Source organism: Ammodytes marinus (genome assembly GCF_949987685.1).
Source record: "Ammodytes marinus genome assembly, chromosome: 12".
NCBI lineage: Eukaryota > Metazoa > Chordata > Actinopteri > Uranoscopiformes > Ammodytidae > Ammodytes > Ammodytes marinus.
The window spans coordinates 21,648,984-21,670,349 of record NC_137216.1 but is presented as its reverse complement, the minus strand read 5'-3'; the positions used below and the strand labels follow the sequence as shown (position 1 = coordinate 21,670,349).

The 21,366-nt window shown below is 40.6% G+C and overlaps 4 protein-coding genes across 4 annotated transcripts; 3 read left to right on the top strand and 1 right to left on the bottom strand.

Annotated features, from left to right (window-relative positions):
• Window positions 1-30: 30 nt before the first annotated feature.
• Window positions 31-2,790, bottom strand: mrpl30 (mitochondrial ribosomal protein L30). Its single transcript, XM_080037778.1, has 5 exons — window positions 2,476-2,790; window positions 1,871-1,957; window positions 1,610-1,756; window positions 1,338-1,411; window positions 31-1,175 (listed from the first exon to the last, which is right to left on the bottom strand). Exons 1-5 carry the CDS (start codon window positions 2,515-2,517, stop codon window positions 1,043-1,045), a joined length of 483 nt encoding a protein of 160 aa, XP_079893904.1. The 5' UTR covers window positions 2,518-2,790; the 3' UTR covers window positions 31-1,042.
• Window positions 2,791-3,057: 267 nt separating this feature from the next.
• On the top strand, window positions 3,058-6,647 carry mitd1 (MIT, microtubule interacting and transport, domain containing 1). Its single transcript, XM_080038109.1, has 7 exons — window positions 3,058-3,290; window positions 3,968-4,069; window positions 5,107-5,243; window positions 5,332-5,418; window positions 5,523-5,635; window positions 5,751-5,811; window positions 5,941-6,647. The coding sequence occupies exons 1-7, from the start codon at window positions 3,146-3,148 to the stop codon at window positions 6,034-6,036; spliced, it is 741 nt and encodes a 246-aa protein (XP_079894235.1). The 5' UTR covers window positions 3,058-3,145; the 3' UTR covers window positions 6,037-6,647.
• A 3,198-nt stretch (window positions 6,648-9,845) lies between these two features.
• cracdla (cracd like a) lies at window positions 9,846-15,632 on the top strand (the record flags this gene model as incomplete). Its single annotated transcript, XM_080038491.1, has 10 exons — window positions 9,846-9,935; window positions 10,054-10,114; window positions 10,467-10,611; window positions 10,730-10,865; window positions 10,952-11,113; window positions 11,891-12,139; window positions 12,241-13,333; window positions 13,863-14,839; window positions 15,236-15,356; window positions 15,448-15,632. 10 exons carry the CDS (start codon window positions 9,846-9,848, stop codon window positions 15,630-15,632), a joined length of 3,219 nt encoding a protein of 1,072 aa, XP_079894617.1.
• A 907-nt stretch (window positions 15,633-16,539) lies between these two features.
• Window positions 16,540-20,605, top strand: creg2 (cellular repressor of E1A-stimulated genes 2). Its single transcript, XM_080037683.1, has 4 exons — window positions 16,540-17,028; window positions 18,263-18,432; window positions 19,001-19,114; window positions 19,234-20,605. The coding sequence occupies exons 1-4, from the start codon at window positions 16,609-16,611 to the stop codon at window positions 19,373-19,375; spliced, it is 846 nt and encodes a 281-aa protein (XP_079893809.1). The 5' UTR covers window positions 16,540-16,608; the 3' UTR covers window positions 19,376-20,605.
• The last annotated feature ends 761 nt before the right edge of the window (window positions 20,606-21,366 follow it).

Genomic DNA, 21,366 nt, shown 5'->3' with positions numbered 1-21,366 from the left:
TTCAATTATGTGCTCCTTTTTTATTTTTAAAACCTCAGTCTTTTGTATAATGCATGAGTCTTCTTTTATGGGTAAAAACACTGGATCCTACATTTCCCATCATGCAACTCGTGCCATATGGTGTACCATAGTGCTAATGCTTAAAATCGGCCTGCATCACATACTCAAAATTTCCTTATTGATATGTCTTGCACACTTACACAGGTGTCATCAAAAATAAAGGTGAAAATTATTGACAGGGCCAATAGGCGGTGAAGCATGCATCAATCAAAAACAGTCTGTACGCTATCTTACTGTGTGACCCAAATCTATACTTGATCAAACTGGTTACTCGTTGAACCGACACTCTTCTCTTCAGTACAATGCCCAAGCACAATGAAGAATAGCTTCTCACAGCTGGACAATATTAATTCTACTTTATTATACTGTTACATACGTGAATTGGCTACCCTGTGCACTTATCACAGAAACTCCAATAAGAAAACAGTGACATTTGTTGATTTCTTATATATTTAATCTAATGATCGCAGCTGACGAATGGGGACAATTAGTATGAAATTATGACACAGCAAAAGGCCTTATCCTTAAAACTAAAAGTGAAAATAACTTTGAGTGGACCATTGGAGTGTAGGGCCTTACAATGGCTTCTGATATAAGGCTAAACAATTAAGAGAATTTGTCTCAGCAAGAAATTAAGTGAAAGAAATATGCGCTACATTTTTAGTTTATTTATGTCTAGTTTTTATAAATTGTGTTAAATAAGGAATCTCAACCATCACCTGTGGCCAAATTGTCATGGGAAACAATTGTAACAGCTCCATGTATGACTGATACATTAATTTGAATCAATAAGTAAAGAGTAAACAAAGCACCCTTAATGACATGTAATAAAAGTTTACACCATTTCTCCTAATTCATATAACTGGTAACACACTGCATCAAGCTAATGCCACAGCGTTCTCTCTGTGTAAGGGGACTCAGAGAATTTCCCACAGTATTTACGAAATGTTTTTATTTTCAATTGATATAACAGAAAGTGTAGCTAAGATTCTATGGCCTTGGGTTCAACAGGTTTGAGGAGGCGATTAACAATCAGCTCTCCCTTGCTGTTAATGTAGGTGTCGGCCAGGTCTTCTTCAGCAGGGAGACCATAGGGAGTCAACAGCGGCTGGATCCTGAATGAAACATGCAAGATATGATAGAAGAAGAATGGGATTTAATTTTAATTTTTTTAAACATCTTAAATTTACCACCAGACAAAAAGATGTAATAGGCAAAAATAAATCCTCAATTTGTAACTCAATTGATAAAACTCCAAGAGACTGTTTTAGTCTTACCTCACAAGATGCTTGACAAATTTCAGTTGGCTGTTGACTGCAGGTGTATTTTTGTGAATTACAGGTACATGTGCCTAAATACAAAACAAAGAGAGAACAGTCAGTACAAGTGTTGCTATATTATATCTTCTTTGTGCTTCTATAGTGGAAAGATACTACATCTCCACAACCTTCCTATATTTTGCCATTTGAAAACTATTTTCGGGTAAATTCAATGTTGCACAGAAGAGGGATCTGTTTGTTGTGGGCTTTTAATAGAACCTAAGCCTTACCTTCTGAAGCCCGAGGTGTTTCACCATGTCTTTCTCCCAGTACGGCCTTCGCATCACACTCTTGACTCGTGTCACTATGTGCAATTTATGAGGTTGGTCTGGATCGCCACCATATTTCTCGTGATCTTTTGATCTTTCAGCGAAAAACTGTGAAGGTAAAAAGAGAGCCATTTAACACTGACTGAAAAATATGCAATTTGAATAGAGTCTGTGCAACTAATTGCCATACAGCTAACCTGGGGCCTTTGCCTTGATTCTTACCTCTTGTGGGATTCTTGTTCTGGTGAATTTGCTTCGTGCCGACACGAACCATGGGCAAGATGGCACATTTGTAGCTTCTGTCAGGATCTGTAAACAGTGACAAGACAAAATTAAAAGGAAAGCATGGCTTTGGCATATGATGGACAGTATATTTGTTTTCTAATACAGGATCATACAGTACAATTACAATGTACTGGAGGGTTGGGCTATAGGACACAAGTCAAAATAAAATTGTCTACCGTCAGATTTTTGCCATAATGTTTATATTGTCGTTTAAATAATTCAGGGTTTATCTGGCCATTTGTGGGAAATGTTTTTGATCAACGAGCCTGGCAGCTTTAATTTTGTGCATGATTTGTTTTTGCAACAATGTGATCAAGTTATTTAATTTGTCAGGTACAATTTGCCAGTTTATCCGAAAATATTTGATTATTATTTCATGTTTTCCAACAGCTTTTTTACTTATGCATGTTCATAACACAGAAAGGACAAAGAAAGACAGTACGTTTTCGAATTTCAATACAGGAAGCCCTCAGACTATTGACATTTAGACGTAGCCCAACACATAAACACGAAAACAAGTTAAAGTCTGAAACAGTTCTTACCTTGACTGATAAAGAGCTCAAACTGCGACAGACCCCCGACATTTTCTCTTTTTCTGTGGGGTTACACTTCACTTAACCAGCTCCGCTAAAGCTACAAAATACTAGACTCGCACGCGCCAAGGTTACAGCCCTGCTGACCGTGGAATACGCGCGTGCGTCAAACGTGACTCACCGTTATGAAAACATAAAGCTAACTACATGCATATCATTATTCAACAAATGCACATGTTTAACATTTTTAGAGAGCCACAAAACAACTGAAAACCAGACTGTCACGTTAGTATTATGACAGTCTTGTCTCCTCCATGGATCTCGTATGGGTCCGGGAGTTACATTGAAACAGCACCGATATGACACATATTCCTTGAGTATGGTTCCTAACGTTTTTTATTTTAAATAACTTAATTTAAGGTTTGATTAAACAATTGAGAATACATTTTTTAATTTAATAATAAATATAAAATATATCTGTTTTAGTAGCAGTATATTTCATTTTAAACTGCACTAATTTTAGCATCGTGGACCATAATTGCTACCTGAAGTTTCTCCGGGAATTATTTTTGTGGGGCACTTCGAGGTAGTGCCACTTCCTGACATTTGACAGACATGACATGAATACCCTGTTTGTTTTCTAATAATCTTTAATAAGACGAAGGCTACAGGCAGGATAATGACAGATAACCACGTTTCGGGGATGGAGACATCCGCCATCTCCGTGCTGAAGCGAGCGGTGGAGCTGGACCAGAGCGAACGCTTCCAGGAGTCTCTGGTCTGCTACCAGGAGGGCATCCAGCTGCTCATGGACGTGTTAAAAGGTCTTTATAGGGCTCATACAGATCATTACAACGTCTTAAAGGGCGTTGAAGTAGTTCATCTAAAAAAATAATAAGGGCCATATAGGATTATGCATAAAATACTTCCTTCAAAAGTATTTACAATGCTAATACATGGGGAGTAGGATTTTATCAATCAATTTTATTCTTCTGACGTTGCCATTTATTAGCCCAACAATAATAATTATAACATGCCTAATAATATATAGTAGCCTACATAGTATGGCACTTGTCATACACAGGATGTAGTTGGTGCTTTGACAGTTTTGCCCACACAAAAACAAATGATCAGCATGATATGGTCAAGTTGCATCATTTTAGTGACACAATATTATTATTTTTGGCTTTTTAGTTTTGTGTTTTGAATGACCTGAAATAAAAATTAATTACATACCCAAATAAAAATAAAAACACATTTTCAACATTTGGAATAATAGATCTTACTTTTTCACTAGACCAAATAATTCATGTTCATGCAAAATTGTCCCTAACTATGTTCTTTGTAAAATGGGTCTTTAATTTCATTCCGAGTAGCATTAATAAAGATGTCTTAAAATCTAACCTGCTTTTAGTTGTAAGAACTCTACTCAATTTCCCTAACTTTGTTTCCTAGACAATAAAGACCTTATCCTTTTTTAATTTTTCTCTCCTGCCTGCAGTTGTGAAAGATGACACAAAGAGAAGATGCTACAGGGACAAAATAAAGGGCTACATGGACCGGGCAGAGCAAATAAAAGCTCATGTGAACCAGATGAAAGAAGGTAATTAACACAACCAATGAAGGCTGGCCGGAACAGTTGGCAACTGCCCCAACGGATTACCCTGCTATTCACTTATTTGGGTTATTTAGTTTTAATAGACATGTACTAAAGATGGAATATATGAATCATGAACACACACGTTTATACACAGGTCTAATTTGTCTACAAATAGGTAGTAAACACAGCTAATAATGTACCTCACAAACAAACAAACAAACTGATAATGTCCATAGAAGGTGCATATTTGAAGAAAAATGCAAATCACATCTAGTACAATTGAATTCTAAAAATGTTAAGGACTTTCTCCATTTATGCCCAATCACAAGACCCTGGGGCAAAATCTAGTTAAAATACCTTTGCACTTTGAGTTGGTATTATACACGTTACACTGCGAACATGTTCAGTCAATTGGAAGCATAGATAGATAGATAGATAGATAGATAGATAGATAGATAGATAGATAGATAGATAGATAGATAGATAGATAGATAGATAGATAGATAGATAGATAGATAGATAGATAGATAGATAGATGGATGGACGGACGGACGGACGGACGGACGGACGGACGGACGGACGGACGGACAGATAGATAGATAGATAGATAGATAGATAGATAGATAGATAGATAGATAGATAGATAGATAGATAGATAGATAGATAGATAGATAGATACTTTAATTATCGCAAAAGGGAAAATATATTGGTGCAGTAGAAAATTCTAATATGAAATGTAAAAATGTAGGTGGGCGCTTATGGTGTAGTGGTTAGAGCGTCCCCCTAGGCTCAGACCTCGCAGCAGACCCAGGTTCCAGTCTAACCCATGGACATTCCCCTCTTTGCCCCATTTCAGCCATGTCTCTACTAATCTGTCTAATAAACTGGAAAATGCCAAAAAATTATCTTTAAAAAAATTGTAAAAATGTCCATGGTCGATTGCTACTGATATCAGGAGTCTCCTCTATCAGCACAGAAGCTGCTGTCTGTCTCTCCACATTTCACTTCTATGAGTCCCCTCCCCTCTCCTGTTTTTTTAGATGGGAAATACCACGAGCAGGTGAAAATATCAGAGGATGCTTCTGGTTACAGCTATGAGGTTCTGTTCAAGCCGTACATCAGCAGTTTGCTCACAGAGGTCTGGGTACAGGACCCATATATACGGCACACTCACCAAGTGAGACTACTTACATTCGCAATTTTCAAATTTTATTTTTGTGTTGATGTTTTTTGACTTAACACCAATTAAAACATTTCAATTACAGTTGTACAACTTCCTGCGCTTCTGCGAGATGCTGATTAAAGCGTCCTGCAAAGTTAAAAAGATCCATCTCCTCACTTCACAGGATGAAGTAGGTTTTTTTTATTACAATATTTATTGAATGCATGGCATTCATGACGGTCTCTCTTGTTTAATTTGTGCTGTTGTTTCACTGCCATTCATCCTGTCCTGCAGGCAGACGGCGGTCAGCAGAGCAACGCACTAGCCGAGGTGAGAGAGAGTCTCAGGGCTCGGGGAGTGACTCTGGATCTGCAGTACTCCTCCACTATACACGACAGGGAGATCAGGTGAAGCTGCAACTTACATATACATGCTACCAAAACAGCGTACTGTGTAGCCCGAATGGAGTTTTATTTAGGCATCATTTTATGGCAGTAATGTGAAATTGACTGTGTTTTTTAGGTTTGACAATGGTTGGATCATCAAGATAGGAAGAGGGCTAGATTACTTCAAGAGACCCAAAGTGAGTATTTTTTACTTCATGCTAATTCTTATTCATCTGTTTTTATTGCTGCCATTGACATGATTACGGTGCTGAATGCCTACAACTCAACATGTTCTGGTTGTAAGAAGTGTTTGTTTTATTTTCCAGGGACGATTCTCTCTTGGATATTGTGACTATGACTTGAGGCAGTGCCACGAGACCAACGTAGACATTTTTCACACCAAACATACAAAAACACTATGAAATTCATGAAGCTTAAATTCCCTTTTTGTATATATCTCAAGTGACTTAATCTACTCACCTGCCCATTGAAACATGCGGACAATCCTGCTGCAATGTTGGATTTGCCTTAACATGCAGGAGCAGGTGATCAGCCTTAGAACAATTTTGTAACCAACCAATCCCTGTCAGAGGTCTTATAATACGCGTTTTGTCACACTGGTATGTCTCTAAATTCCTCAGGATTCCTCCTTTATCTTTTTTACTTTTCTTCTAGAAATGGGTGATAAATGATTGTCTACAATGGAGATATTTTTTTCATGGTGCCAAAAAAATGTAAGACATTTTAAAATGACATTAAAAGTGCTTTTATAATATCATATGTGTATATGTGTTTTATTATTTAATTTTAACCATGTTTTGAGCCTGTAAAGTTACTTGATTTCAGTGTCTCACATTTGAAATAAAGATTTTGAAATTAATTCATACACATTACTATGATAAATACTGTTTTGTATCTATAAGACACTAAGATTTATTTTGTCACACTACTATTTAATTTTTACCATTTACTTGAATTCATTGGAGCTTTTCACCAAACAGCTTAAAAACATAACAATTTGCAATCGAGCCAACTTTATTGCTTTGTTTATTCCTGTTTGAAGATATAGTCATTCAAAAAGCATATCATAGATTGGTATTTGTATATTTTCCTTTTCCAACTTGTATGTGTGTTGTATGTCTTTTAAATGGACCATGAGTCTCTTCAATAAAGCAAGACTAATATTTCAACTAGTATTTCTTGAAATGTGCATGTCAACAGTCTTTCACTTGCACTAATAAAATCTTATTTTTTACTTCACACACCACTGCCTCCTGCTGCAGCTGACTCACTGTATGTAAAGGGTTAACACATTCTTGGAACAGTGGTTTTAAAAGTCTAGTTTATATATATTAGACTATTTCATAACTGATATATTCATGGAATTTATGGAAAGCACAAGGACAACCATTACATTATACATGGTTAAAATATGAGAAAAGTCAGGCTGTTTTGGCTTGGTGTTGTGTATTTGTTCAGGGGTTTCAAATCATTGTCCTGTAATTGTCAATATTTGGTCTAATATATATTAAATGTCAAAAAATATGTCACCCAATTAGAAACAATGGTGGGGAAAATACCTCCCTCATGTTTGAATGAAGGGCAATGGGCATCCCTCATGAGTCAAAGCAACATCATGATCAGATTATCTCCCGGCCTTAATCTCAATATGCCCGGCCCTCTTCTGGGATCTCAGAGGAAACCACAATAACCAGGCGTGATCAACCATAACTGTGTCTGGTATACTTTAAGGGGAGAAGGGCTGCAGAGCAACCAGCAGTGACTTCTGTCAAGGTGCAGTATCATATATAATATATATGTTGTTTTATAGGACAACACATCAGATGTAATCCCATTATTAACATAAAATAAGCTTCAATACATATTGTCCTTTATGTGTCGATTACGGATAATAAATCTGTGAATGGGGAAATTAAACCAAAACCGCATCCCAGACTCTTATGTCACAGTGGTCTCTTAACATGCGGCATGGAGCTGGTTGGTTGCATGTAATCCAGATGTCACCGCCGGCTGGCTTTTTATTCTGGCGGGGGGTATAGATAAGGATTTGTGTGATGAGGAGCCTTCTCAGAGAAGCCATTTGGCCACACACCCAGACGCAAAAAAAACTATGGATGAAAGAGGTTTGCTTTCCTCTCCCTGCTGCCCTCCCTCTCGCTGATTGTAGCCCAGTGGCCTAGATAGAGCTGCTGTCTCTGGATACTATCCTGTGCGACTGTGCAGAACGCTGGATTCACTGCTGCGGCGCAATGATAATTAATTCGACTCCAAAACACGTGTGTGGGGGATATCTTTGTCTCTTTTACCAGAGTGACTGTAAGAGTAGCTTTTTATTGTGTGAAGATTGTTCTTTTGCTTTTCTGTGTTTGAAAAAAAAAACTTAATTGGACAGTTTAAAGTTGAAATATAGATGAACACATTCAACAAAGGGGAATAGGCCTATATGGTTCCCTACTGGAATGCATAATTTTTTTTCTCCCACCTGGTAGAATTTCTGGTTAATTTGGTACATTTGGATTTGAACTCTGGATCTCACATGGGCAGTTATTTTTCTTTCTTTTTTTTTTACTTAACTTTAAACTTTCAAAGACACACATTCACACACACATTTACACATACATAGACCCCCTTCTGTGATCGCCCAGGGGGAGGAGGCTCCCCGGTGTAATGTGTAAACAGTTCTATGAGCTTGAGCCGTAATTCCTGCATGCCTGTCCTCTTTCCAACTGGAGCTTTATTTTTTTTCTCTCTACTCTCATTTCTGGGCCTAAAATCAGGTTAGCGTTTTATAAGGAGCTTAGCGCAGAGGGCCACAGTGTGCCACTAATGTAATAGAGTATCTCTCTCTCTCTCTCTCTCTCTCTCTCTCATTCTCCTCTGTCCTCCTTTCTCTTGTGCATTTGCTTACCCTGTCATGGACTGTCCTTCTCTCGCTCTCTCTCGCTGCCTCTATTGCTTTCTCCTTCCACTTCCCTCGCTCCCTTCCCTCTGCATCTCCCTCCATCCACAGATGTGGACAACGCTGAAGCCTGAGGTTTATCAACATTAAGGCAAGGTGACACGGCCGAGACAGGAAAGCCCGGTGCACAGAGGAGGACAGACAAGCAGAAGAGCTACTGTGAGACTTTGAGTGAGTTGACTCATTTGAACACTAACAGGTTTTCACGTTGAGATGGAGAAGTACTTTTCCCGGCTAATACCAGGTGAATTCTGTGTTGCGGTATGCGTGCCATGGGAAGTTTGTGATTAAGCTGTCATTGTGGATTATGGAGCTCTAAAATCTTACAAGGATCTCTCTGCAATGCCAATAATCCACATGGATTATCCTCTAGTTTCTGTTGGGGCTATAGTGAGTTTGGCTCACAGTGATGACAAAACTCTAAAGGTACTGCCCGATAAAGGAACACCTAAGACTGTGGTGGTAAAAGCCTCAAATCCACAAGTAGGAATGTATTTGTAGGGCAACTGTTGTGTAATTCAAACATGGCAGCGCATGCACCTTTTCCAGTGCTTCCTATAGGTTATCTGTGTGCTTATATCTTTTTTCAATAGGCGCCAATTGTAGTCTCAAAACAGGCTGGGTGATGTGAGAGGTGCCGTGTGGACTTTGCATGTTTATCCTGACACATCTTGCCTTATCAGGCACCCATGTTGCACAGGATCACGCTCTGTTGACAGCAGTTCCTAGGATACACAGGGGGAGCTGTATGATTCACAGATGGTTACGGCATGTCTCAAAAAGCCCCAGGGCAGGCTACAAAGTCAAGTCTGTCAGAGGGAAAAAGTATCCCTGCACTAAGTCTTGCATCCAGTTACACATCAACCCAATGTGGACGTTTGTATAAGTAAACTGGCCTGAAAGCAAGAATTTAGCTCTTGCTTTATAGTAGTTGTATGCAAAAAGTTCATACCTTATCTGGGCTGCACTGCTTTGTGGTAGCGTGATATTTATGCAAACTCCTAAGTGCAATGTCCTATTAGAACATCCCTATATCTCCTTTAGCTACATGTTTTTTTCTTGATGACACTTATTGTACCTTTTACTCTATTTGGTCCTTTTGTAAAAGCCTCTTTGACGATATTTAGTTGTTCCAAGGAAAGGCGTTTTCTCAGCACGCCCTGCCTAGCGACAGTAAAGGGTTGAGCCGTTCCTGATAATGCCAATAAACCTTTGAACCTGCAGTCCAGAGTCACTTCTTCAAGCTATCACATGAGTGCAAAAAGTGAATGTGTGCACTTGCCAGAGAACAGAGAACACCACCAGTGGAGTGTTCACACCACGTTAGATGCCCTCCGGCATGTGACAACAGACTAGAAGAACTCTACGCCTGAGCTTTTTGTTTGTCACGTTGCTTCTCATTATTAGAGACCTGCCTTTCTATAAACAGTCTGCCGACGTGTGTTCTGCACTTTTTCAGGGAATCGGACTGATGGAGTATTTCTCTGGAGATACCGAAGAAAGCCCTGAGGAGATTCCAGGTGAGATTGTCTGTCAAATAGTTTTACATGGGAGAGAAAGTTTCTGACAAAACATTTGCATTTCAACTAAAGTATTTTGACAGCATAACATTGGAACACATGACAAGTACACACCACGGAACATGTATTGCCAATGATAGATCACAATCTACAACATTAGTTGTACAGACGTACATCTGATAATAAGGTGTAGAAAGGAGACTATGTGAGTTCTGTGCACTTGTGGTGCATGTGTGGTGTGTGTGTGTGTGTGTGTGTGTGTGTGTGTGTGTGTGTGTGTGTGTGTGTGTGTGTGTGTGTGTGTGCTCCTGCTGCTGTGACATGGATCTGTCTCCGTCTCAATCTCTGTTAGGACGTAAAAAGTCTAAGCTCAAGTCTCTGAAAAGCCGTCTCTTCGGGAGAACTAAGAGAGAAGGTGGAGAAGAAAACACCCAACTCAGCCACTCGGTCAGTGACATTGCGGCAGGAAAGGGACTCGGATCAGAGGAAGATTTGGTGTGAGTGTCTACATGATGGAAAATCTTGTAAATGTTTGCTTGACAGCTGCATTTCTGTTCTGATTTGTAGCGTTTGCCTTCACCCCTCCTCTGTTTCTCTAACCCTGCTCTCTTGCAGATGCTCCCAGCAGACGATGGGATCACGGGCATTTTCCCACGACAGCATCTTTCTGGCTGATCAGGCCCTGACTGACGCTGAACCAGCCAGGGTCTTATCCCAAGAGAATGTTCACAGCAAGATCAAAGTGCTGCAGGTATTGCAATTGGGAACTGTTTCTTTATTTATTTATTTTACTGCTGCAGTTATTTAAATAAAAATACCTCTGCTCTGGTATCATAGATGCAGCTTCAGCAGCAGAAGATGCATTTGGGGCCGCCGCCTCTGGTTCTACCAATCAGACGACAAGAGGATCCGGAAAGTCACTCAGAGGACGACGGTCTTCCCCACAGCCCCCTCGAAATCTCAGGAGGTGATGTCACGTCCCAGGGCGACTTCATCAAGGTGATTTATAATCCAATTATTAATGTGGTATATTGTCATTTATCTGCGTATTTGATTATTGAAATCAGGAGTGTTTGAAGGTACGTTTTTATGATTTTGAAAGGTTCCTACTGAGTAGATTTATCAATAAAACTTCATACACGTATAGCTTTCATAAATTAGCTTTACTTTTCACAAACCAGTTGGAGTTATTCTATAGTTTTACTCTTGTCAATAAATCCCATTAAAGGTGGAGTCAATGATTCTAATCCAAAACAGTTATTGTCAAATTCAGCTAATATCTCCTTACCATGTGCCACCTGTCTGTACTATGTGTGCATGGAAATAAATCATGTCTTTAAACTCAGCCCATGCTCTGTAAATGGGTATGAATACAACAGTTCTCCAACCAATCAGCTGCGGGCAGCATTCTTGAGGTTAGTAGTAGCAACAATGCAATTGGACAGGTAGTTAGTTACAACTGTTGTTGCCAAGTCAAGGCCTTCTAGGGGCAGAGCATCTGCGGGAGCACAAAGGGAGGAGTCTATTTGTTTTGGCGCTCAGTTCAAATACAAATATAGACAAAAACATTGTACAATTTGTTTGGAAAAGGCACTTTTCTCCTTAGACATCTGCACACTGCAGTTTTAAGCAAACATTACTTAATAGTGTATTTGTTGTGGAATATTTCCAGATAGATTAATATGCAAAGTATGTGGGATTTACTCAAAATAAACTGTTGACCCAGTATAGTATAGTGTTATATTTTGATTCTTTTCTATGTTCCTCTACTTTCAGGCCTTACCCCAACAGTCCTCCCGTCCACTGTCACCTGTCTACAAACCTGTGCCTACCAAATATGTGCCCCCAGCTTCATCCCATACTCTGCCACTTTCGGTCCCCTCAAACCCTTCTGTTGTTGAGCCCCCGTTGGACTTCAACTCTCCACCCCAGTTCACCCCCTGCCTGGACACCTCTGCCGCACGCCACCGGATGTCTGTCAAGCCCAGAAACCAGAGGACCAGCACCAAGAAGAGAGTGGATACAGTGAGTGGACATACTTTCACTTTTAAGTCGAAGACCACACACACACACACACAACAATTCAAGCACTTACCTTACCTGCCTTTCCTTCTCTATTTTCGCAGACAGACTCTAGGTCTCATTTAAATACCCTTAACAACATTGACCAGCCTGAGTCTGTGAGACAGGACGAGCGGCTTAGTACTCAAGAGGAAGTGTCAATGGAAACAGAACAAGGAGAGCCTGTCAATCATATTACATCCCAGTGTCTTCCGAAATCTCCAGAGGTGGCACCAATCACATCGGTGGCAGCATCCAAGTCATCCAGCTTAACGTATTCCCAACAGCACCAAGCTTTGCCTGAGAGAGCGCCCCCTATACCCTCGGTGGTACTTAGAGTTAAGCCTCACAGACCAGTGGATGTAAAGTCCACTGAACGGCCCCACTCATCCTTTATACCCTCAGAACTGAAGAACAAAGGAGAGAGCGGTTTTGAGGTACAAGCAATGGCCCATGACAAGAGAAATGCTCTGAACAAGGCAGGGGCAACCAACCAGGTCCAAGGTGAGACGGAAACCACAAGAGGGATAAAAAGACCCAGCCCGGGATCTGGGTCCTTCCACTTCTCCATCACCACTGCCAAAAACAGAGATGCAGAAAGACCAAGATCTGGCAGTTTTGCGGGGGTGTTCGAACAGACAGAAGCCAGGCACAGGACCGAGGGGAGACCCTTTTCAAGCTTGAAAGAAAAGGAAGAACTTAGAGACTTAAATCCAAGAGGGAAAAGCTTTGCCGTGGAAAGACTTAGACAAGATGGAGCCCAACACAAAAGCTCGGTTCTCCCATGGGACAGAAAGGACAGCCTCAAAAAGGTGGAATCTGTGACACATTCTAAAATCATAACCACAGAAACAGAGGCCCTCAAGGGGAAGGAAGTGGACAACAGACGGGAGGTGATGGAAGAAGCGATGGAAGCTCGGGAGGTCGACGAGGAAGAAGCAAAGATGGCGTTTGGTGTCAAACTGCGCTCCACGTCTCGGTCATTGAGAATTCGGTCTGAGGCCTCTCCTAAACACAACTCAAAGCCGCCAGTGAGCGAAGAGCAATGTGACCAACAAAAAAGACAGGACACATCCGATAACGCCAGCCACGTGTATAAGAAACTGTCAACAAACCTCCCTTCTACACAGTCTGCCTCTGGAGAGCAGCGACTGACGGGTGTGTCTCTGGGTTATATTATTAAGTTATCAAGTTTTTCTTATTATGCTTTTTTCCCAATTCAGATTTGGAATCTGGGCTTCTACTAGAATCTGTTTTCATGGTTAGGTTAGGTTGGTAACGGAGTTGTGGCTTATGATGTCATAAGGGGTGAGAAATCTGACAGGGGTTTTTGAACACAAGTTTTCAGAAAGGGGGAGAAAAAGAGAGAGGAAAGTTTTTTCTCAAAATGTTGAGTCTCTATATTAATGTTGAAGAACTGAGAAAAAGTGCATTTTGCATTATAGGTGAGCTTTAATAATAATCTTTGAAAGATCACTTTCTTTCCCATAATGTGTCACTATCTTCAGTTCCCTATAGGGTTAACCATTGCAAAGGTGCAGACTGTAATTTTCACATGGTAAATAATCACTTTAGAGTGATAGGGTTTTTACTGATTACAGAGGACCTTTGTACTTATTAAAATACCACTGAGGTTAACTTTAACACTGCTGCCAAGTGTGTCTAACTGAACCGTCTCACTCCTCAGATCCAACCACATCTGGCGTCTCCCTCCCAGTTAAGAATGACCCACCATCGACCTGGAAACCTCAAATCATGCCAACAGAAGTCCAAACAACCCCCCCGAATCTCAAGGAAGGTGAAACTGCCCTTGTGGCGCCCCAGGAGCCCCAGCCTACCACTCAGACGGCCACACCTGAGGTGTCCTGGATGAGCATGGCAATGGAAAAGACCAGATGCATCCAACAGCTTTTCTCTAGTAGGTTTCCCAGAGATCTAACTGGGGTGCAGACAGCTGCTCCACCGCAAGAACAAGTGCAGACAACGGGTCAAAAAGAGACACCGCTTGGGGCACAAATACAGACACAAGCCGTGAAAATACAACGGAGTGTGACATCACCAGAGGCTGCGAATCCGCCTTCAACGGATTCGGTCAAAGCGGAAATAACACAAGGTAGAAGTCAAGCACAGCCTGTCAAACCTTTACTTGTGACGGTTCAGCAGAAGACGTCAGCGTCATCCCCTGAGCAATCAAACACCTCTCGAGAACCACAAGCATTAAAGCAAGCCAATGAATCCCAGGCACACCTAAACACAGCTCAGCCTGCGTCTCAGCCATCTGCACAGACCAACCCATGGAAAACCCAGTCCCCCTTGCACACTTTCACAAAAACAGAGACCTCGTCTCAGTTTGCACAAGGGAGTGTCACACAGTCTTTTGCGCAATCTTACCTTTCTTCAGGCCAGCAGCAGCACCAACCCCCGTGGAGCAATCGAGTTCTTCACCCTGCCAACCAATTAAAATCTGCAACTTCGGCTCCACCTGCAGCTACTGCCCCTCTTCCAGCGTCTACCATTGTAGGAGGGGAAAGAAAAGCCACCATGCAGGGAAAAGAGGGAACATCACCATCAGGAAGAAGGGCAGCTTGGGCCGGGTCTGTGAGTGAGAAGGCTGCTTTCTTGGAGAAACGGGCGGAATGGACAACTACACCTGGAACCAAAGAGGTTTGTGGTTTGTAAAGACCTTCCACACTGCATTTGACCTCAAATCAATTCAAGCATGAGGTTGGCAATATTTAGTTTTTCCCACCTAATTGTCAACCATCAGAATTCATGATCTGTCTTTTGGGGATGTCGAGTCAATAATATTATGTAAAGGCTCAGTGATTTCCTTATACAGTGCCGGGCCATTGTAGTTTTAAGCAAACATTACTTAAACAGAAATTGTTGTTGGAAGAGACAATTCCTTTTTTAGTAGGATCAGTTTCTTCTTTGGGTCTTTATTGGTTTTTCAAAATAAATTAAACTTAAATATCAAAAGACATATTTAAGTCCTACTTTTTTTTCATTTTAATAACAACTTAGCATGAGAAGATGATCCCACTCACTGTTTTTTCTCAGGTGGAGTTGAAGAAAGCTCAGACAGAAGCGCAGATATCAGAAGAATCCCTGTCCATGGCCAAAACCTCACTTCCAAGCAAAGACACAAAACCAGAGGAAAGACAAGGGATAAAACCTGCAGGTATGTTGACTGATAGTACTTAGAATCACAACTGAAGAAAAACTAAATTGGTAAATGCAGCAACATAACTGTTTTCCTTTCTTTCTTTCAGAGTCAAGCCCTACCAAGGTTCCTGACAGGCCTCAGGAGGAGAAATGGCTTCGGAAGAATGTGGCGTCGTCTTCACCGCGCTCATCGTCACCTACAATGCAGTCAATGTCTGAAGGCAGCCAGCCGTCCTGGATGGAAATGGCAAAGAGAAAGTCTATGGCCTGGAGTGATAAGTCCATGGACTGAGAGTAGGAGAACGGACAGAGAGACACAATACAGCCCTGCAGACACACTGTGTTATATTCGAGTCTCTGTGGTGTTGATTCAACTCTGTTGGGGTTGTTGTGTGTTTTAAAGTGTTAATGTTATTCTGAGAGACCAACAGAGACAGAGAGAGTATGTATTGAAAAGTTCATTACAGTCTTTTCCACCCCACACACTTCAAGATCAATTGTGAATGTTTATGTGATCCAGCACGTCACTGCTGTTAATAGCTCATGTTAAATAGAATTAAATAAATGTATGATGTACTGTAATAGGTTTTCTGTGTGATTTGTCAAGTGCCTTCATGTAAGCTGGCTAATTTATTGAATGGCTAAATTAAAATGTACAGTATCTTAACAACAACAGATATCATCTGTCAAAACCCTCCAAATGTGGATCAAATGTTTTTACTAAAATAACTTTAGAACTATTGGCCAAGCTGTTTTGACCCAACAAAGAGTATATGAAACGAGAGGAAAAGTGGTGAAAGTGTTTAGACCCCTCATTCAAGTATAAGCACCCCCCCCCCCCCCCCCCCCACACCCACACACCACGATTTTACATTACAAGTAAAAGTCCTGCATGTTCATTTTTTGAAATGGTCAAGCTAGAATTTATTTTTACTACTTTGTATAGCCTAATATTGGGTATTTTAATCTAGTGCTCCCTTGAAAAGATCCAATGAATCATTATTACCCATTGTTTGTCACGGGATATGGTCAACGCTTTACTTAGTAGCCTAGGCCTAGCCCACCTCAAAGTTGTACATTTACTTTCCAACATTCTAATGAAGTGGATTAATTAAAAAATTGATGCCGTGGTTCGTCAGTAGGGGTCGCTGTTAGCCCCCTCCCCATTGCACAATTTTTCTCGTGTTGAAGAGAAACATACACGTGAGTGTGTAAACAAAAAGAGAGTAACCTAGAGGGGGCGGCCATTGACCACCGAGCTTAATGATATGAGGGTCCGTTACTTTTCCCTGGCAGTGTTTGCCAATGTCCTATGTCTGTGTCAATGCTACACCCTGAAGAGCTCCGTGTCCTGGGTGGTCTCCTCCAACGACGTGGTGGAGGACGCGGACCTGTCGCAGGAGGAGGTCGCCCCGGCGCTGCTGGTGGAAGGTGGTGCGGGGCTGTGGGTGAATCAGCAGGCGTTTCCCGTCGATAGCGTAGATAGTCCCGCGGAGCTCGTGAAGCAGGAAGACGACAATGTCGCGCAGCTTTCCTCTCGCCTGTTTTCGTATCGGCTGGAGAAGACATCCGCCGCTAGCAGCAACAGCAACGGTCCTCCCCCGCACCAGGAGACCGCAAGGACCGCCAGATACATAGCCCATAACAGTGACTGGGGACACCTGGCCACGATTTCAACTCAAGAGAAGGTAAAACACAGAGCAGAGGGGGGAGTGAGTCATAGGGTTATTTGTTATAGTTATGGGTAATGTAGGTTTTCTCTGCAATGGGACATGGATAGGCTACTGTTTGAACATAAAACAAGTCTAGTCAAACAAAACAACTTAACGCTATAGTGCGTAACCTTTGTTGCCCCCATGAGGAATTCCCATAGATAGTATATGGAATTCCGAGTTATTCAAAACTGTTGGCGCATCTTTATGGTGTAAGCCACCTGTGATATTGCATGGACTGTATTCCTTCTGCTGTAGCCTATAGGCTATGTCCAGGTTATTTCTTGTTTAAGTAACAACTGAGACATTAATTTTGTGGGCGCTTCTCGAGCTACTGGGCCAGTGTCAGGGAGTGACACGAGAGAGTTTTGTGTAACCTGGGTAAACACGTAATCGAGTTGTGCAAGTAGCCTATGTTGGCTACAAGGTCATCATGTTTGATTCGTTGAGTAGGCTACATTTTGCTGGCAAGCAACACTTGCATACTTTTCCTTATGTTTATTTTTTAATGCATGATATTTACTTATAAGCAAGTGGGGTTTATTTTATACAGTGATATTTTTTATTTTATTTAAGTAAGGATCATACCTCCCTCTCACTACAGTTGATGTTATTTGTCATGCCAGAGTGTATCTAAATGTTTTTGATTTTGATATGGGCAAAAAAAAGTTAAAAAAATTGTGGACCCAGCATATAAAAGACTCCAAAATAAAGGACATGGACTCAGTGGTAGCTATCACATAGTAACCACCAACTAATCTCTGTAATAACGTTTGAAAAAAGATTGACACTAAATCTAGAAAATAAGCATTAGACTGAGTGTTAATTATCATTAGTTGCAGCTCCACACCAGGGTGATTTCGTAAAGGCATCACTTATTGTATAACTGATTGTTATCATAGCAGTTCCAGACTTTGTGACATAAGACAGTAACAGAAAGGTCTTCATTCTCACAGTTACTGAAATCATATCAAACTGAACCACATAATTAATAACTCTTCTTGGTTAGGGCTGGTCTCATCTTTCCTTTCATAGCACCACCAGTGTTGCAGTGGGGGTATTTGAATGCATGATGTATCATTCAGCTTGTATTAGCAATTGAAATTGAAATATTTTCTCAGCAATTTGGACCATTCTAAAGGACAAGTTTGTCACCGAGTTGTTTGTAACAAGATATCTTTGGTATAAATATATCCTACTTTTGTCACAGATCAAAGGTCTCCCCTTTGGAAACATCTTCTCAGTCAGTGATGGGCCGCTGGACAACAGTACAGGAGTTATGTACTTCTATGTGACTCCAATGGACTACACTGTATCAGACCTGCAAAGTAACCCCCACGCCTCTCTCACATTCTCAGAGGCTGAGGGTGAATTCTGCAGGTAATGTGATGTGCTTGCTGAACTCATGGCCAGATTAGTTTGTTAAAGTGTCTCATGGCAAAAATGAAACCGCTGGGCTCCCTATTAACCTGCAGTTCATCTCATACTATTGGCTGTCTGCACAGTTTTTCTCTGTTGAAACACTAACATCAAATAATGAAGGTCTTGAAACAAAACTAACATAGCTCTATTCAGCACAAGCCTTTTGCACGTCCCAACTGAAGGGACTTCATCATGTCTGTTGATACTGTGCTTAAGTAGTGCTTACTTTTCGACTCATCAATATGCTTCGTACAAACCAGTTGGCGCACAGTAAGCCGTGAGCTTTTTATGCACTTGTGAAGTCTCCAGGTTTTGCCGACCTTGACTGAATGAGCAAATCATAATAGCAAGAACACCTGCTGTGTGTGTGTGTGTGTTTGTGTAGATTCCAGCTTTGTTAGGACTTTAAGTTTTTAACCTTAGAAGTGATGACATTTTTTGGACACTAGGACAAGCAGAAGTACAAGGGTGTGTGCATGTGTAAGAGTGAGAGATACTTTGTTACATGGTCTTTTTTGTTTTCTAGGCAAATGGTGTATGACCCAGAGGATCCCAGATGTGCAAGACTCACTCTATCAGGCAAGATGGTGGAGGTGGCCCCAGAGGAGCAGGTGTTTGCAAAGGAGGCAATGTTCTCAAGGTAACTCTTACTCAGCGAAGACATGGCAGCATATAAGTATATAAATGCTGGCCTCCTTCAACCCCGGGAATTTAAGAAAAAAATATATAATTTGGCACTTAATGTATTTTTTTTTGCAGACACCCTGTGATGGCGAAATGGCCAGTTGGACACAAGTGGTTCTTCATGAAGCTGGAGTTGATCCAGGTCTGGCTGCAGGACTGGATTGGAGGCGTATCACTCATTCCACTGGAGGACTACTTTAAAGCTACGCCTTTCTGAGAATATCCCTCCCTCTTTGCATCACGTCAGCCTCCAAATACAGATGCGCTCGTCTGTCTGCACCACAGATTTCAGTCTATTAAGGAGCAAGAAATCCCAAAGCAGCAATGTGCAAAGAATATTTTCAACCTCCCTGTTGCTATTTTAATTTGTAAAAGTGAAAACTCTTCATTTATTCTCTTTTACTCATCAACGCGGCTTGTCATGCAAAATCAGTTAATTGGTTTCCCTTGTTTGGTGTGCGAATATATTTAAAGTCAATAAGCAAGTTAAATGTAATGGCCAAAGTCATCACAGCAGGCTCAGAAAATAAATATATTTTCTTTATAAACATAATTTACTATTTTACAGGTTTGCACTAAAGTATGTGTGCTGTTTTTTTAAAATAAATTAGTGACATTTAATAAATGTTAGCACACATAATTATTGTGCAAATATGAATGTAATGTGTTCAGTTAGCATTTAGGCCTTCCAATGGGAAATTGTAATGTCAATGCTTCTGAGCTCTGTTTTTTTAATTTGGAAAACAAAAACGTGAAAAAATCTAATGAATGGAAATAACTTGAGGTAGATCATGATCTGATCAAATCTCGATAATAGCTACTAAATATACTTTCAGTTTATATTGTTCTGTGAGCAGCTGTTCCCAGGATAAAGAATGAACTCTGATCCTGAATTAGTAACATGCTTTGATAATGTGTCACTGTTCACACAGCTGCTCAAATGAAGCCTCATAGACCGTCTTGTTTGAATAGCCTACAGAGTGTTAGCCAGAGTCAGACTCCAAAGCAAAGGGGCCATTGGTGACAAATGTTGAGTCTAGTAGGCTAAAGTTTGAGTTTTAATAACTCACTGGGTGGTACAGTAATACAATAGAACTTATATAAATGATGAATATGATTGTAGTCTACTCAAAAAAATTAGTGTCAACAAATGGCCTCTATAACAGACATTTAAACATGTGAAATCATCTCATTAAATGTGAAGTTAAAGGCGACTGATTTTGAACAAGCCATTGCATCTACATATTAATGCAATTATGGGCATTTGCCACTAGAATGCGCTCTTCCCTTGGTGTAGAGTGAGGAGTTGCTGCTGCTTGTTTGAAACATTTATTTGGTGACTTTGGTCACTCCTTGATGCTTGTGGTAATTTCCTGGTACTGACACCTTATTTTGTATTATATATTTCCAAAACGGTCAACGATTTGAATTGATAAAATGTGCAGTTTCTCCCAAGCAAATATTCGTTATTCCGAGTTGCCACACTTTGGTCCACACCTTTTACTCTATAGCCTACCTCCTACACGTAGGCCTACTGTATATGGTGGTACAGTTAGGCCTATATCAGCTTTATTTTGAAAGTCATAACCGGAAACCATACTTGTACAAAGGGTCTGACGTGAAATTTGCAAAAAAAAAAAAAAAAGTGAGGATATGAAACTCAAATAAGTTACAAAGTTAATTAATGTAGGCTGTTCATATTACAATTAATAAAATGGTTTTGCTACAGTCTGACACATAAAAAACACATTGAAAACGAGACTGAATTTAAAACTTCATAAAAGTAACGTTATTTTTATGATCCAAAATTGTTTCAGAAGTTTGAAAAATATTGCATTCTCTCATTCAGTAGGCCTAACCATAGGCATATAGTGGGCCTAACGTGCTTCAAAGAAAAAATCCCATTAAAGTTAGCCTACTAGGCTAAAGTATTTAAATGTCAAAATGCCATAAATTAAAACTTTGATCCATGTCCTGATAGGGGGTGGGAGCTAGGTCTGTAAAGGAAAAATAGAGCAACACGCTGATTTTATTTTTACAAATGTATCTGTTATGTTGAGGCGTAATCATAGATAGTATAATACTACTTTCTTTATAGGTCCATGGTATAATAAAGGGCGTAATCAACGTGATTTGAGGCGTCGCCTTTTCGGACACCGTCACCGCATCGCTCAGCCTATCCCACGAGCCTATCTCAGAGGACCAACC